Source organism: Aspergillus terreus, genomic scaffold (genome assembly GCF_000149615.1).
Source record: "Aspergillus terreus NIH2624 scaffold_1 genomic scaffold, whole genome shotgun sequence".
NCBI lineage: Eukaryota > Fungi > Ascomycota > Eurotiomycetes > Eurotiales > Aspergillaceae > Aspergillus > Aspergillus terreus.
In genome coordinates, this window is record NT_165972.1 from 2,008,681 (window position 1) to 2,024,314 (window position 15,634).

Consider the following 15,634-nt stretch of genomic DNA (forward strand, 5'->3'; position numbering starts at 1 on the left):
TCAATGATCCGAAAGACTCGTTCCCAGATCTATTCGATCCACCAGCTCCCAAACAAGACACCGGTCCTCACGTCCCAACCGCGGTGATAGTCCTGTTCCCTGCCATAGTAGGGTTCTCGATCATGGGCGGGCTTTGGCTGTGTTTTGCGCGCCGGAAGCCATCTGGGAATCCGACGGGGGCTTCGACCACTGTCCAGAATGGGAGCGTGGATAGACAAGCCAGGCAGGGAGAAGGTCAGCTGCAGCAACAACAGCCACAACAACCGCAACAGCACCAGGCACCTAGTGAGGATGACGAGGCACCGCCGCCTTATTCGAGAGAGCCGCCATGATGTGGTTCGACGAAAATGTACCATACCGGAATTCAGTTGAGGGATGGATCCTTTCTATCCGACCCTGCCTGCGAAGCCAATGAATAGCCCTAGAGTGGATGTTCAATATTGAGAAGTGGAGATCGTCTTGACTTGTCTTGCCCTATTCGAAAATAGGGTCTCAAGGCTTGGTCTGCATCAAGACGCCAGTGCTTCTTGCTGATCGGACAACAATGCCTCCGTGATATAGGTACCGTGTGTCATTAGAACTATACCTATATAATCGCATACCAAGGTGAATATCATACGATATACTGGGGTTCTTCTCGAAAAAGTCCGAAGGAAGTAATGAAAGCTACTTTGGGCTACCAGGTAGAAGGGTATATGAACGTATACAGCAAGCCATCATAATGTCGATTTTACCATCCCATTCCGTCGGATCGTCCTGATAAGGCCCTCTAATACCCTTCGATCCAGCAACGGTTCCGCAGACCCGTGCATAGCATCAAGCGCGGCAGACAACCTCTCTCCCACAGCTAATCCCTTCCGTCCCGGACCGCCGGACACATCAGGACCTGCCTGATCCCCCTGTTCTGCAGACAGTCGCGCAATGTTCTCTTTTAAGCTCTCCAATGGACTAGACGAGTCGAAATCGGGAATCCCAAGGTAGGCGGTAGTCGCCGCTGCGAGGATGTCAAGCACGCCCTCGACCCAGACTGGGCCGCCCCATATCAGGGGACCGTCCAAGGCAAGGGCGAGGTTCTTTTTGTGGTTGATTATCGAATGTAAAAGCTCTAGGTAGCGTCATAATCGTTAGTGTAGGCTGATATTATTTGAGTGAACCACTACCTTTGGCAAATTTACGCATGTAGATCACCTTGACTGTCGGAGTGTTTGTGTCGGTGTCAATCTTTTCAATTATATCTGTACCAGATGTCAGTCCCCCTGTCGTGATGACACCTTGTCGGGGAGCGTAGCATGGTACCTGTGGTAACATCCACTATGGAACGGAATGGGCCTTCACTAGCCACGACGGTCGACACAGTTCGCGGATGTTCGTCGAGCTTGCGAAACGCCGTGAGGAGGTCTGTGAGAAGAGAGTCTGTCCATGACGTCCCGGGGTCTGGTCTGTTGAACTTCAAGGGATCAGTATAGGTATACTACAGATGACTTTCGACTTACTTTGATGACGCCGATGTGGTCATGAATGTCGACCGTGATGTTCGCATGGGCAGACATGATGCTTGCCAGAGCTCCCTCAGAGCATTGTCTGGATGAAGGATGAGTGAAGATGAAGATGAGGACAGAAAACAGACAACGCTCTAGGTAGTCTGGGCATTCGGCCTCCTCCGCACTCCGCACTGGCCCACCTGCCGCCCCCGCGTCTCCACGTCGCCTGCGCAAATCATCGCTGGTAAGCTGAGGGGTTGTTACCTAAATAAGTGCCTAGGTGCTGGGGATTAGTATCTCGTGGCAATGGTTGGTCAAGAGCCTGCTAGTACGTCGTCTAAGATTACTCTCGAAAGATCAGTAAATATATTGGTGTGAATATATGTCCAGATGTCATCGTCATCAACAGCATCATCATCACGGCCATCCCAATGCAATCTACACTCATAACCAACCTCTACCGCTTGCCCTTCTTCTTCTTCTTGGAACTAGCCCCTCCACCCTGCTTCTGCTGTTGCGGCGCAGCCGACGTGGACTCTTCGGCCTTCTCGTTGACGATACCACCCTGCGTGCGATCCGCAGCACGTTGCTTACCCTTGCGTCCCTTGGGGCGGTAGGTGGAGCGGTCGCGCAGAGGCAGCCAGCGCTCGGGGTCCGGCTTCTTGTTGGGGTCGTAGTCTTTCGGAAGACGGGACTTGCGTACACGCTTGGCTGCGTGTCCGTCCTTCTGGTTGGAACTTCTCTTGCGCGCACCTGCAATGGCGGCCGCAGCCGCAGCGGTCGCAGATGATGAAGGGGCGATCCCAGCAGATTCCAGCGCAGCTACATCGATGTCACCGACCAAGTCATCGATTGATGGAAGCGAGTCCACGTGGGCTTCGACCTTGGAATAGTCCAGGGGCGCTTGGGACGCGACGTAGCCGGCGATCGCGAAACGGTCGGACGAGTCTTTCTGGTAGAGGGACTTGAACAGATCCCCAGACGTAATCAAATCTTCCCGATCGGAAGAGTGTAGTAGGGATGCGGCCGCTGCGCGGAGGAGAGAGGCAGGTGCCTCAGCCCGCTCACGCCAGTAAGCCGCCGCCTTGGAAAGTTCGCCGCGGATCTGGAGCTTGCGGCCTTCCAGCTTATACAAAGACACCAGGATGCTGAGAATGCCCGGGTTAAACCGAACTTCCTTGTCCTGCTCGGAAATGGACTCTTCCAGGAGATGAAGGGATCGTTCCAGTGTCGTGATTGCGGACGTGGTGTTCCCTGTGCTGACGTACAGTTGGACTGCGGTGAGAACCAACCCAATATCCTTCGGCCGTCTTTCGAGCACGGGGAGGATGGCCTTCAAAGCCTTAGCGCCCGTCTGTCCCTGGGCATGAGCAGCCGCATTGTAGACGGACATGAGGTTGACGCTGGGCTCGGTGGAGGGACAGGATGCTTGCGAAAGAGCTTTAGACGTGGAGCGGATGATACCATCGTACTTTTGAACAAGGAGGTCGGCCGAGTGGATATTGCCCGACATGACATTGTTCTGGAAGTCGAAGAGCCGGTCGTTGTTAGTCGAGTCGGGAGTCGCATTCAGCTCCTTATAGAGCAGGTAAGGGTTTGACGAGGTGTTCCGGAGGAGAGTGATATTGCTCTGGGCAATTTTTCTGGTGGAGAGCTCGGGAATGCTTCGTATGGTCAGTTTTGGTCTGCGACGAGGGAGGGATGTGCGTACTCATTGACGGAGATTTCTGCGAGAATCGATTCAGCCTCTTCTGACTTGCCCTGGCGGAGTAGCACATAAAGCTGCTGCACGGCAATCGGAAGGAGCTCAGCCGCCCTGTCTTCTGGTGTAAGGTCTTCGGACGTCCGACACAGCTCTTGAAGCAGTTAGCGAATCAGCGCCATAGTCAAGGACCTGAGGTGTACGAACCTTTCGCGCGCTTCAGCAGCATCTCGCCCTGGGCGAATTCTCCCTTTGCAATACTCAGGCAAGCAGCATTGTAGACAGTTTCAAATGCCTCCAAGTCGTCTCTCGTGGGGCGATGATGCCGGACCAATTCCGGATAACCCTTCCACTGTAACTGTGCGTCGGCGGCCCAGGCGTTGATCCGGAGGTCGTTCTCTTCGACTGCAATGGCCGACTTGTCATCGGCCAGGGCCTCGTATAGTTCCGCAGTGCGACGAAACTTTTCGGCACGATACGTCTGAAGACAGGAATCAACTTAGGATGGATCCTCCTGCGAGAGGAGACGAATAGCGAACTTACCACCTGAGCCTCGAGATGACGCGCGCCGCGATCGTTGGCTACCTGCGACACCACATCAATCGCCTCCTCCAGCCGACTACATTTGTAGAGGGCATAAGCGTATTCCACAGCCGCCCTGCTCTTCAATTTGTCTCCGGCCTCTTCAAACACGCGCAGACAGTCTTCATAGCGGTCGAGTTTCAACAGGGCGACTACTTTGACATGCTGGGCGTGGATATCGGACTTGGACTTCGCGAGGGTTTCGTTCGATGACTGCAAGACCTCCTCGTGATCATCAATGGACGCTCGCTGGAGCAGCGAGGCCAGCGATTGGGACGGCATCGGCGAGTGTTTGTCGAGGGCCCACGGGACGAGTCTCCGTGTTTCACAGAGGATGGGGAGTGGGATATGTTTAGGGAAGAAGCTGGTAAGTGATCCTCATTCCAATTCCACGGGACGGTCTCGGATCAGAAAGAAAGTAGTGGCGTGCCTGTGATGAACGGGAGCTCCCCGAAGTGACCATCTGTGCGGAACTGCGATATTTCCCCATTGGGAAGATTGCGCACGTGGGTGTTTGGGCAGCCCTAGCTTACAACCTTAGTCATCAATGCTTAGTCATTGCCGCCAGGGTGCGCCTTGTATGTAGGCTGTCGGATATGTACAATACAGTTCAGGGCCTCAATGACAGATGCTATCGTAGGTAGGTACTTTATGGGCCAGATTGGCCTTCGATACTGGACAGCGTTGTATGGTCGCTATGGCTTTCTAGGCAATATATGGGTTCCCGCCAAGTTGCATACATTCCGCAGGACTACCCCGAAACCCCATAAGGCTCGCACAAAATATGAGTGATGTGTATGGTCGGGAATACTCTCGCAGCGAGATCAGAGATGCTGGGTAAGACGGGTTTTATTATCGTGGGCTGTGTCGCAGACCCCGACTGCACATTGGACTCCTTCCCGTTATTCTCTGTTCGCCAGTGAGGTAACTATATATCTTGAAACCTCCCCATGTCGGAATGGTCATGTGATTCAATGCGATGCTGGAATGTGACAGTGATACGGAGTATGCCAGCGATCACTACTAGGTAGTATTCTGATGGAGAAGTTCAAACTCCTTACAGGAGTCCCAAGGTCATTAGGATAGTAAGAGGGCAGAGAAGGGAGGGGAGAGAGGTAGTTCCGATAATCGGCTAAAGGGATCAGACCCTGATGGGGTTGCATCGTGGAGAGTGACATCCCACGACGGGTTGCGGTGCATTCCTTGGCCTTTTTCTCGCGATGACATAGTCATGTTATCATTATTTTTAGTAGTCTACTCAGAGACAGGCCGAGAGCCGAAGCTAGCGAGGGTAGCTTGCCAGCCCTACGAGGAGGATGACTTGGCAAGAGGCGATACGTATGGCTGCATGCCGTGCGGGGAACGAGAGGGGAGGAGGGGAGAAATAGGAGGGCAGGACGGGAGTTATCAGGACGGAAATAGGATCCATCCATACAGACAGAATAAGATCTTATCCATAGGATTTAATTACATACCTGATAGAATAGGTATATACTCCGTAGTACTATGATAGAGATGAAGAGGGATGGTGATCCCTGGTGAAATTATGAATGTGGATGCAGATTAGTCAGAAACCCACCCAGCATAACCTTGGCCAATCACTGGGAGACTCCTCCAAATTCCCTCCAACACAAAACAACCACACCAACATTCCACTCTTCAATTCCCTCCTACTCTGTCCATCCTTTCTGCCAACTGATCCATCACTCAGACGCATGAAGGCTCTACCACACCCAAGACATGCATGCATGACACGCGACCACGAGATGGGATCCGGTTGAATTAATCCTCAGCGCCAAGCAGCCGTCGTCATCATCCCGTGGTCCCCGCCGCCCATCCCACCGACCGATCGGCCTCCCAGGAATGCCTGTCCGCGCGTCTTGCATCATCGGTGGCTTCCGGGGTCAGGGCCGGGACCCCTTTAATTCCTGCTGTGTCTTGGACGGCCCGTTGACATGCGACACCCATGGTCCGAATCCGTCGGTCGACAGGGGGAGTTAGGACAGGAGACAGGGGCTGTTCAACTCTCCAACGAACGCTGAACGACAGCTGATCGTTCGAACAATGCGATTCCTATCAAGAGGAGAGAAATCTTCTACTGGAAGTTCAATGGTGGCCGACCTTTCCACACCACCACCACCCGATGAGGACCCTTTCCATGCCACTAAAAATCTCCTATTTCGGGATCCACGGCCGATCACCTACCTCCCTTGGGCGGACTGTTAGCACTGACGACAACAAGCTGGATTTTTGATCTTTTTTTATTTGATGACGAGGGGGTGGCATGTCCACTCCATCAGGGCCCAGAGCCACCCAGCAGCCCATCCCAGCCCATCCGTGGTTGACCCGTCTCCGCCTGGCCATGATTGCACCCCCTTCTGAACCACCGAAAAAAAAAAGAGACGTGCTTTTCCCTCCCATCCGTGGTTCGGCGCCCCGTTGATCGACTGTCGCTCTGCTCTGCCGTTCGCCTCTTGCCGCCCATTTGGCTGGCTGACTCGGGGATCTCTCCCCCTTAAGATGCTGGTATTGCCGCTGGCCCTACTACGCTCCTCTCTTTTGCCTTCATCTCCATCCTGTACTTGCCTCTCCATCTGGATCCGTTAACGATCTGCTCTCGTTTAATTTCTTTCCTCTTTCGTTTTCCTTTCTCTTTTCTTCCGATCGTTCGCTTCCGACCTCGCTTCCGCACTACTCCGTACTACCGTTTCGCCCTCTTCCCTCCCTCCTCACTCCTCCCCCCTGTTCCCTGCCGGATGATCGAGATGCCCATGCTCTCGTAGTGTGGTATCTAGGCAGGCTCACTTACATCATCTATCGATAATATCTAGACAAAAGGAAGGACTCCCTCCGAGCTCCATGTACGCCAAGCTTGGGGAGAAACCCCGGAAGATGAGCTCTTCCTGGGTATGGAGGAAAAAGCTCCTGCGCTTTCTGATCGCCATTATCCTGGTGAGCGGGTTCACGGTCTTCCTGTGGCCTCGTCTTGAATACCACCATGTCACTACCGAAACGATCTCCAACATAACCATCACATCGGACGTGGAATGCGAACCCGATTTCGACCTCCTCCGTCGCCTCGATATCCGCAAACTGAACAAACACACTCGTCGGGAGATGATTGCCGTTCCCTCCTCGAACGATGCCCTTCCAATGAGACAGCAGCTGAACATCCCCCTATTCGAGCAAAAGCCCTCGTCGCGTCGCCAGGGCTATCTTGCCACCGGCCACTCGCAGGATGATTGTCTGATTCCCCACGCCGTGGCCGTTCAGGTGCCCAAGCCTTCGAAGAATGTCGACGCCTCTCATATCGATTTCGGGGTTGCCACCACGCTGGGCCGGTTGAATGACTCGTTGGATGCGTTTTCGCACTGGGCGGGCTACACTCGCACCCGCATCTTCGCTCTCATTGAGCCAGACCACCGCCTCCCCGAAGTCCAGGCCAAGGCCGACTCGCTGGGGATTAATCTCCATGTGACCGAGTCAACGGAAGAGTACCAGCGTCGCTACTTTTCGTTGATCTCGCATCTCGCGCAGAACATGCGGCCGCAGACGCGCTGGTCCTGCGTGATTGACGATGACACTTTCTTCCTTTCCATGTCGGAACTGGTGCGGGCCCTTGCCGCTTATGATGATACTCAGCCGATGTACATTGGTGGACTGTCGGAAAGCATTCCACAGATTGGCGCGTTTGGGCTGATGGGATTCGGAGGCGCAGGCGTCTTCCTTTCCCGGCCCCTTCTGGAGCAAATCAGCCAGCCGGAAATTTTCGAGGCTTGCCAGAACATGGATTTTACGGGCGATCGGAGGATTTCTCTCTGCGTCTACCAGCACACGCCCACCCGCCTCACGATCAACCACCGTCTGCATCAACTCGACATCATGGGCGATGTGTCGGGGTTTTTCGAGTCGGGACGCCAGCCACCCCTCTCGGTGCACCACTGGAAGTCCTGGTTCCATATGGACATGGCCAAGGTCAGCGTTGTGAGCGAGTTGTGCGGCGACGACTGCCTCCTCCGCCAGTGGCAATTCTCCGACGGATACATTCTGACGAATGGAATTTCGATCATCAAATACAGCAACCCCGTTGATCCGAACGACACGACCATGGAGCTCACCTGGGAGGGCCAGAATGGCGCGGTCCATGAGTCGTATCTCCACGAGATGGGTCCCTTGCGCCCCAAGGACTGGGACAAGATCAGCTATCTTCTGGAAGACTCGGCGATCGAGGGAAACAACGTGCACCAGTGGTATGTGCACCGCGATCCCGAGCGGGGAGACGAAATATTCGAAGTAATCTGGAGAGCTGGATAGATGGATAGAACGCGCTCCTTGTCTCTTCCTGGCTTTCACATTGTCCGGCTTGGCGTTTTCGGTTCTGCATCCATTTTCCCTATCCTTTCCTCGGCCAAACCATCGGCACTACGCTGCCCTGCCATGAGTCTTCATGGGGGTTGCCCACGCCGTCCGTTCCTGGATGGTCCTGAAACCATCGGACCCGGGCCGCACTTACATACATACCCTTTTTATTGTCTATAGATACGGGTTCGCCTTGACCCACCTGCACAGGCCCATAGGGGTTTAATTATCACGGCGTATAGATTACGAGTTTGGTTTATCAAGGTTGGATGATTTCTTGGGCGATACAAGACATGCATGAGTTGGCTGCAGCGTCTTGACTATTATCTTTGCTTGGGTACATCACCTGTGCGAGTGTATATATGCAACAATCGAGAGTATTCCATGTTCTCCTCTAGCACCTCATGCCACAATCAAGCATTGATAAGCCTTGACTAAGAATCTATAAGTTCTGATCAGATAACTATAGATCCACCTCACTGGCCACTTGTGCTTGCACCATCGCCGTCAGCAATGACGACTTGTATACTCCCTACACCGGACGCAAGACGTGATCTATTAGTGTCTGGTGCCATCCGCGGGGTACAGACTGACGAGTATAAAACGCCTCGAAGGACATGTCGATCAAGTCTTGCATACAACCACCATTTAGTACAACGTTTAGTACCTCATCCTACTCCTAGGACCCAATATACAACGTTCAACATGCCCACCGAATTCATCAGCCTCACTTTCCCCAACCCCTCCACCGAGCTCTCCCCGATCCCCAACGCCGGCGTGGATCCGGACTTCCTCGTCCGCTACGCCCGCACCCTCGACGACTACGCCTTCAACTACACCCTGGTCCCCTACGACTCGTCCTCCTTCGACCCCTTCACCATCGGCGCCACCATCGCCGCCGCCACCAAGCACCTCAAGATCATCATCGCCCTGCGCCCCAACACCCTCCCGCCCACCGTCGCCGCCAAAGCCCTGGCCACCCTCGACCAGCTCAGCCGCGGCCGCGTCGTCGTCCACCTCATCGCCGGCGGCAGCGACGCCGAGCAAGCCAAGGAGGGCGACTTCGTCCCCAAGGCCGCCCGCTACGCCCGCCTGGAGGAGTACATCCGCATCCTGCGCCGCGCCTGGGCCTCCCCCGACCCCTTCGACTGGGACGGCCCGCACTACCGCCTCGTCCAGTTCAGCAGCCGCGTGCGCCCCGTCCACGGCACCATCCCCGTCTCTGTCGGCGGCTCCTCCGACGAGGCCTACGCCGTCGGCGGCGCCCTCGCCGACATCTTCGGGCTCTGGGGCGAGCCGCTGGCCGAAACGAAGGAGCAGATCGACCGTGTCTATGCCGCCGCCGAGCGTGCGGGACGCGCCCCCGCCGACCGTCCCCGCATCTGGGTGACGTTCCGGCCGATCCTGGCGGAAACCGACGAGCTGGCCTGGGCGAAGGCGCACCGCACCCTGGACGCGCTGACGGCGAACCGCGCCGGTGTGAATGGCGCGGGTAAGGAGCAACCGCCGCCGCCGCAGAATGTCGGCTCGCAGCGGCTGCTGGAGATTGCGAAGCGCGGCGAGGTCCACGACCGCGCGCTGTGGTACCCGACGGTGACGGCGACGAATGCGCGCGGCGCGTCGACGGCGCTGGTCGGCTCGCCGCAGACGATTGCGGAGAGTATTTTGGATTATGTGCAGCTCGGGGCGGAGTTGATTTCCATCCGTGGGTATGACAATCTCAATGATGCGATTGATTATGGGCGGTTTGTGTTGCCTAGAGTGCGGGAGGCGCTGGAGCGGAAGGAGAGGGGGTAGTATACCATTCTATGCACATCATCTATAACATCATCTATCATAGCTGGCATCTCATCCATGCATACAACACCGGTCATTGATCAGCAAGTCAACAGTGGGATACTCAGTCCAGGCGAAGGGCCCCGTCGTCGCCGATGCGGGTCACAGCACACGTAACCCGCGAGTCGTCTCCCTCGTAGAGCACAGAATCGTAGACCGTAGCGCCGACAATGCACCCGACCACCGGGGCAAAGATGGGCACGACAAAATAATAGTTAGCCGCAGTGAAAACCTCTCGTCCATAGACAAACGCCGAAAACAGCCTGGGACCAAAGTCTCTCGCCGGGTTGATAGCCTGTGACAATCAGCGTCGCCTTCACAATTAGTACCCCAGGGAACACCTACGTAGCCCGTCTGCCACCCCAACGCCGCCCCGATAGCCACCAAAAGCAAGAACATAGACACCTGCGGCGACGCAAAGCGCACCCCATTCACGGGGTCCGAGATACTCAGCACGCCAAACATCAGCACCGCAGCCGCGAGACACTCATTAAACGCAGCCTCCCAATTCGACCCAAAAAACGCCGCCGGGTACGTCGAGAAGATCCCCGCGGAATGATGGCCGCGCGGGCTCAGAATCGAGCCGCCCGGGATCGTGAACTCGGGGTCCCAGTCGGCAATGGCGGAGCGGTAGTTGGCGTACACAAGCGCCGCGCCGACAAAGCCGCCGAGGAACTGGGCGAGCAGCTTGCCGGGGAGTTTCTTCCACTGGCCCGGCGTCGGACGCACCAGCGCCATGCAGATCGTCACGGCTGGGTTGATGGTCGGGCTGGGATCGCTGAAGAAGCCGGACAGCGCGACGGCGGCGGCCCAGGCGATGTTGATGGACAGCCAGGTGCCGTATTGGTAGTCGGAGAGGAGGGCCTGCGCGACCACGCCGTCGCCGATGACGATTAGGAGCGCGGTGCCGAAGAATTCGGCGAGGTAGGGCTTTAATGCCCGGCGGGAGATGGCATATTTCTTGAACATGATGGTCTGGATGGGGGGTTGTTTGGTATGCGTGGTCAATTGCTGGAGATGGGGGGTTGTTGATGGAGGAGAGATAAGGGATGTCTACTATCTCACCGCCAATGTGGACGGCGTTTAGCGCGACATTAGTTCGACTAGATTGGTGGCGCCGCCAGCCACCCGCTGTCTAATTTGGTTTATCCTTGGCTGTATCGTGTAGAATGTAGAGTGACATCTAGGGTGTGAGGAAAGAGGCCCCGAAGGCTGGGTAGGTATAAACAGCCGTTTTATGCCCGTAGTTTCTAGCAGCGAGCAGACAAGTACATACGTCAGCAGAGAGCTTCATACACTATATGAGATCAATATATAGCAAGACTAGGTATATACCGGGGATATTATTTTTATTATCCTATCTGGGCCTCTGTTCTATTCGGGAGTCCCAGTCGGATATTCATATACTAAGCCGCTGCTCTCGATATCCCTTCATGTTCTCAAAAGAGCATGCATGATCTTGGAAGACATCGTTGTAACCATTCCTCAGCACCTTCAGAGAAAGTCATGGTCTGGCAAGTAGATTCATCAGAGCCGATGCAGAAGAAGTCCATCCTCTTGTTTATAAAGCACAATGGCATCGCCTTTCCATAACAACAACGTCTAGTATACCCAATAGCTCAGATGCCCCCCCAGTGAGATTGTGTGAATCTCCGTCATCCATTCTGTACCATCAACCTTCTCTTTCCAGTATCCAAAACTTCGAGCTTCACCGTAATCTCCTGTGCCTTCCGTTCCATTGAGCTGAGAGTAGCAAACTCATCGACACCCATCTCCGCAAGCCCGTGGTATATCACAGGAAACAAAGAAGATTTCCACAGAGTCAACGCCTCTCTGCTGTTGACCATGATCGCCAGCGCAAGGAAGACAATTCCCAAGGAGACCAGCACAGCTGGGAGAGCCAGAAAGGCCCAATCCACCGAGACATATGTCTGAGTCTCATACACCGTGCCATAGGCCATTTGATTGCTGATATTTTGACCGTACCGTGTCATCGAAGCGGCGACATTCTCCATAATATAGGCAAAATCGGAGCGGCGAATTCTGTGCAAGCTTGATGATGTGCTGTCACCATCCGGTGCGCTCCAGTAAGTACGCTGCCATATCCGTTCAGAGACATTGTACAGGAATTGCGAGGTATACATTCCCACAAAATCACAATAATAGAAGGGATCAGTCACTGGACAACCGGCAAACTTGGTGTCGGTGTTCCACAAGTTGGACGCAATCGGCCATGTTTCCTCTGTTAACATGACATCGACAGACCCCCCATGCTCTGGCTTCCAGCATGATGTCGCCTTTTCATATTCCGCCTCGTCAAGAAACACAGACCCCTGTAGCTCGCGGTCCCTGCCAGGGTAATTTTCAGGGTGATAGACCTCGCCAAAATCAGGTAGAGAAGTCTGCGTTGATAAGACTCCTTCCGTGACAGACATGTACGTTCTCACGCATGGGGATAGCACACATTCCGTGGCGCGTGAGACATTCATCCTCTTCTGGAGCAGTTCGACGGGAAAAGGTTTCCGAACTAGGCGTACTGTATATCTCCAGTTCAACAAATACAAACGCAGAAACGGGGCTACTGACGCCCAAGATTGACTGGTTAAGATATGGTCCGTTCAACTGATCATTGACAGCCTTTACCTGGACCGATGGCAAGGAGAGTACTTGGCCAGGAATAGTCCCATTCCAGAATCCCTGGAGATCACTTTTAATCCAAGATCCATCTGGAAAGGTAATATTGCATGGCACAGTTTGATCCCCTCGTCTGCTGGTATTTAAGGAGCTAATGTCACAGCCAACGAGTTTGGCCTCCGACGTAACATCTTCACATTTGCTGCACCAGCCCGCGGAGTGGAAGGGAGGCCAGGTGCAATTCCCCGATGGACAGACTGGATCTAGCTCAAATCCAGCAGAGAATATACCAGTCTCGATTACATCGAACACGGCGTCTTCTGTTTGTGTAGTCTGTGGATGCCATGGAAGTATTGCCTGTTTGGCCGTTGCAATGCTGGAGGCGCTGGGGGCCTGTCTGACAGGGAATCTGAGGATTTGCTGCGCAAAGGGGTCGAACGCAAGGGAAACGACAGTGATTAGGGCCCCAAGCGATATGAGAAAGTGTCCTTTGTGTGGCCATCTCATCAGCACCATCATTGAGCCCCAAGGCCCACGGGTCGCATCGTCGAAAGACTGTAAGTCATAGAGCGGGCGTTCCTTCCTGCCGGAGAACCAGAGCCACTTCAACTGGCCGACAGATGTACCGATCATACAAAGGAGGGCGGATTTGGAGCAGGTCGCGAGAATAGATACGATTGCGTTCAGCGTCAATCCGTGTGGAAAACTGGGCGTCTTCTTCTGGTCGTAGAATCGGATGATACCAACGATGGCGAGAAGACAAAGAGTGCTGAAAGTTATGGAGAAAATCTCCCACATCCATGTGTCCAGGATGGAGGAGTTCCACTTCGAGAATGCACTTCTAGCCGGTGCAGCCAGTCGATCAATGTTGGTGGAGTGCGACTTGAAAAGGAATCTCTTGTCCTCGGCCTCCGCCGTGTCGGGTCTTTCTGGCGTCGCCATCGTGTGGGCGGACAGCAAGAAGAGCAGCCTGCGGGAGAAGGGATGTTATAGCAAGAAGTCCTTAACTCGTCCTTAAGACATTGCGACGTTCTCGGCTTTTATTAGCCGCAATCTGCAAGGCTGAGGTGCGGTCGTACAAAAGGGGGAGGCGATGTCCTTGATTCTCACTACTTATCTGTTTTGGATAGATAGGAAAATGACTGGCCTGGCACCTGCTGTACGGGTGTTGGCTAGGTACTCGCTAGCTGGGCGCATATAAAAAAAAAAAAAAAAGATATTACACTATAAAAGACTATACATACACATAAACCTCTGTGTCACGCTGCATGATTGCCGAGAGCAACTACTCCTGTTCCAAAATCTTCTTGACTGCGGCCTCAGCAACAATCATGATCGCAGCTTGAATGTTGCCCGTGGGGAGGTCGGGGTGGATGCCCCCATCGACGATATACTGCAACGCATTAGCATGTTTACTCTCAGGATCTACCAAGGAAATGACATACCAGGTTATCCATGCCATAGACCTTAGTGTTCGTATCAACCACAGAGGTGCCGTTCAGACGACCATCGTCAGAACCCATCTTCGTCGTGCTCGTCCAGTGAATCCCACTGGTCAAGGAATCCAGAATGGCACTGGTGTTGGTATATGTCTGGAGTTCAAAGCCGGTTCCAGGGGCAGTGATATCGCCGACCATCTGCTCGATGAAATCCCGCGCAGCCTCTCGATCCGCCGGCGTCTGGAGGTAGGGCGACTTCTCAATGACTGTGTTCTGCTTAGCGTCCAGCCCTAGCACACCAGACGAGGTGATACCGTGCGTCATGTACGCGGTGATCGTGAAGACGCCTTCACCGGTGGGCGCACACGATCCCTGGTAGTAGCGCGTCTGGTTGTCGCTGGCCATGCGGGACGTAAAGAAGATCATCCGGTGCTTGCCCTCGGTCAGCACGCCCGAGCCGGCATCCTCATACAGTTGAATGTCGCGGACGGCGCTACCATTCAAGATGGCCTGCGCGTCCAGCGGCGCAAACGTGCCGTTAGTTTTGACCTCGATGGAGAATATGGGATGATCCTTCAGCCCAACGCCGACGGGGAGGTCAATCCACTCGCGGCGCGGAGGGAGGACGACGCCACTGCGGCGGGCGGTTTCGATCTGCGCACTCGGCCCGATGCCCGAGTTGAAGAGGATGCGCGGCGTGGACAGGGCGCCCGCCGCGAGGACCACGCGGCCGCGCGGCGCAAGAGGGATCACCTCCCTCCCGGCGCGGTCAGTCTCGACCTCGACGCCGCGCACCGTGCTGCCCGCGCGGATCAGCCGGGTGGCCTTGGTGCCCGTGCGCAGGACGAAGTTCTTGCGCTGCTGCGCGAGCGGCAGGTAGGTGCGCACGGGGCCGGCGCGCCGCTGGTCCTTGATGTTCCACGCGGGATAGCTGTAGACGTCGTGCTTCTCGTCCGGCTGGGCGATCATGTCAACGGACTTCCAGCCCAGCCTGGAGAAAAAGCGCGAGAGGGTGTTGTACAGGCCCTGGTCGTAGTACTTTCCGTCCGCCGAGGGCAGCAGAGAGCCCGGGTTGCGGGCGTAGAGCCGCTCCGCTGCGGGCTGGACGTCGCGCCACTTCCAGCCCTGCGGCCATTTGTCGTCAAAGTCGCGCGCGGGCGGATGCACGAACACCATGTAGTTGACGGTGACGCCGCCGCCAAGCACGCAGGCGGCTGTGCCGCCCGTGTCGGAGCAGATGTAGTCGTTCCAGAGGTCCATGTTGCCAATGTCGAAGGACAGGCCGGGCACGACGATCGGCGTGAGGGTGTTATTCCAGGGGAGCGTATGGTTGGAGCCCGTCGCGACTGTCGGGCCGTAGCCTCGCTCGAGCAGGATGACCGACTTGTTCGCTTCCGCGAGTCGTTCGGCCGTGATGATGCCAGACGGACCACCGCCGACTACGATGTAGTCGTATTCCTGGGGGCGGTGGTGGCCAGGCTCAGTATGCGCCAGGGCATTGAATGCCCAACTGGCCGCCAGCAGGCTGCTGGTCAGGTATGTGCGCATCTTGAACGGAGCACAGGGACGATGTCTCGAAAGCAATGGTCCTTCTCTGGTCC

At 55.3% G+C, this 15,634-nt stretch overlaps 7 protein-coding genes across 7 annotated transcripts; 3 read left to right on the forward strand and 4 right to left on the reverse strand.

Annotated features, from left to right (window-relative positions):
* Window positions 1-716: 716 nt before the first annotated feature.
* Window positions 717-1,179, reverse strand: ATEG_00714 (uncharacterized protein; the record flags this gene model as incomplete). Its single annotated transcript, XM_001210800.1, has 2 exons — window positions 717-1,105; window positions 1,176-1,179. The coding sequence occupies 2 exons, from the start codon at window positions 1,177-1,179 to the stop codon at window positions 717-719; spliced, it is 393 nt and encodes a 130-aa protein (XP_001210800.1).
* Window positions 1,180-1,938: 759 nt separating this feature from the next.
* On the reverse strand, window positions 1,939-4,047 carry ATEG_00715 (signal recognition particle subunit SRP72; the record flags this gene model as incomplete). The annotated part of the gene is made up of 4 exons (XM_001210801.1): window positions 1,939-3,145; window positions 3,193-3,337; window positions 3,391-3,664; window positions 3,727-4,047. 4 exons carry the CDS (start codon window positions 4,045-4,047, stop codon window positions 1,939-1,941), a joined length of 1,947 nt encoding a protein of 648 aa, XP_001210801.1.
* A 2,610-nt stretch (window positions 4,048-6,657) lies between these two features.
* On the forward strand, window positions 6,658-8,079 carry ATEG_00716 (glycosyltransferase family 31 protein; the record flags this gene model as incomplete). Its single annotated transcript, XM_001210802.1, has 1 exon — window positions 6,658-8,079. The coding sequence occupies one exon, from the start codon at window positions 6,658-6,660 to the stop codon at window positions 8,077-8,079; it is 1,422 nt and encodes a 473-aa protein (XP_001210802.1).
* Window positions 8,080-8,829: 750 nt separating this feature from the next.
* ATEG_00717 (LLM class flavin-dependent oxidoreductase) lies at window positions 8,830-9,921 on the forward strand (the record flags this gene model as incomplete). The annotated part of the gene is made up of 1 exon (XM_001210803.1): window positions 8,830-9,921. The coding sequence occupies one exon, from the start codon at window positions 8,830-8,832 to the stop codon at window positions 9,919-9,921; it is 1,092 nt and encodes a 363-aa protein (XP_001210803.1).
* A 597-nt stretch (window positions 9,922-10,518) lies between these two features.
* On the forward strand, window positions 10,519-10,857 carry ATEG_00718 (uncharacterized protein; the record flags this gene model as incomplete). The annotated part of the gene is made up of 1 exon (XM_001210804.1): window positions 10,519-10,857. One exon carries the CDS (start codon window positions 10,519-10,521, stop codon window positions 10,855-10,857), a length of 339 nt encoding a protein of 112 aa, XP_001210804.1.
* Window positions 10,858-11,043: 186 nt separating this feature from the next.
* ATEG_00719 (DUF3176 domain-containing protein) lies at window positions 11,044-13,536 on the reverse strand (the record flags this gene model as incomplete). Its single annotated transcript, XM_001210805.1, has 4 exons — window positions 11,044-11,115; window positions 11,237-11,257; window positions 11,631-12,376; window positions 12,498-13,536. 4 exons carry the CDS (start codon window positions 13,534-13,536, stop codon window positions 11,044-11,046), a joined length of 1,878 nt encoding a protein of 625 aa, XP_001210805.1.
* A 343-nt stretch (window positions 13,537-13,879) lies between these two features.
* On the reverse strand, window positions 13,880-15,581 carry ATEG_00720 (uncharacterized protein; the record flags this gene model as incomplete). Its single annotated transcript, XM_001210806.1, has 2 exons — window positions 13,880-13,987; window positions 14,040-15,581. 2 exons carry the CDS (start codon window positions 15,579-15,581, stop codon window positions 13,880-13,882), a joined length of 1,650 nt encoding a protein of 549 aa, XP_001210806.1.
* Window positions 15,582-15,634: the final 53 nt, after the last annotated feature.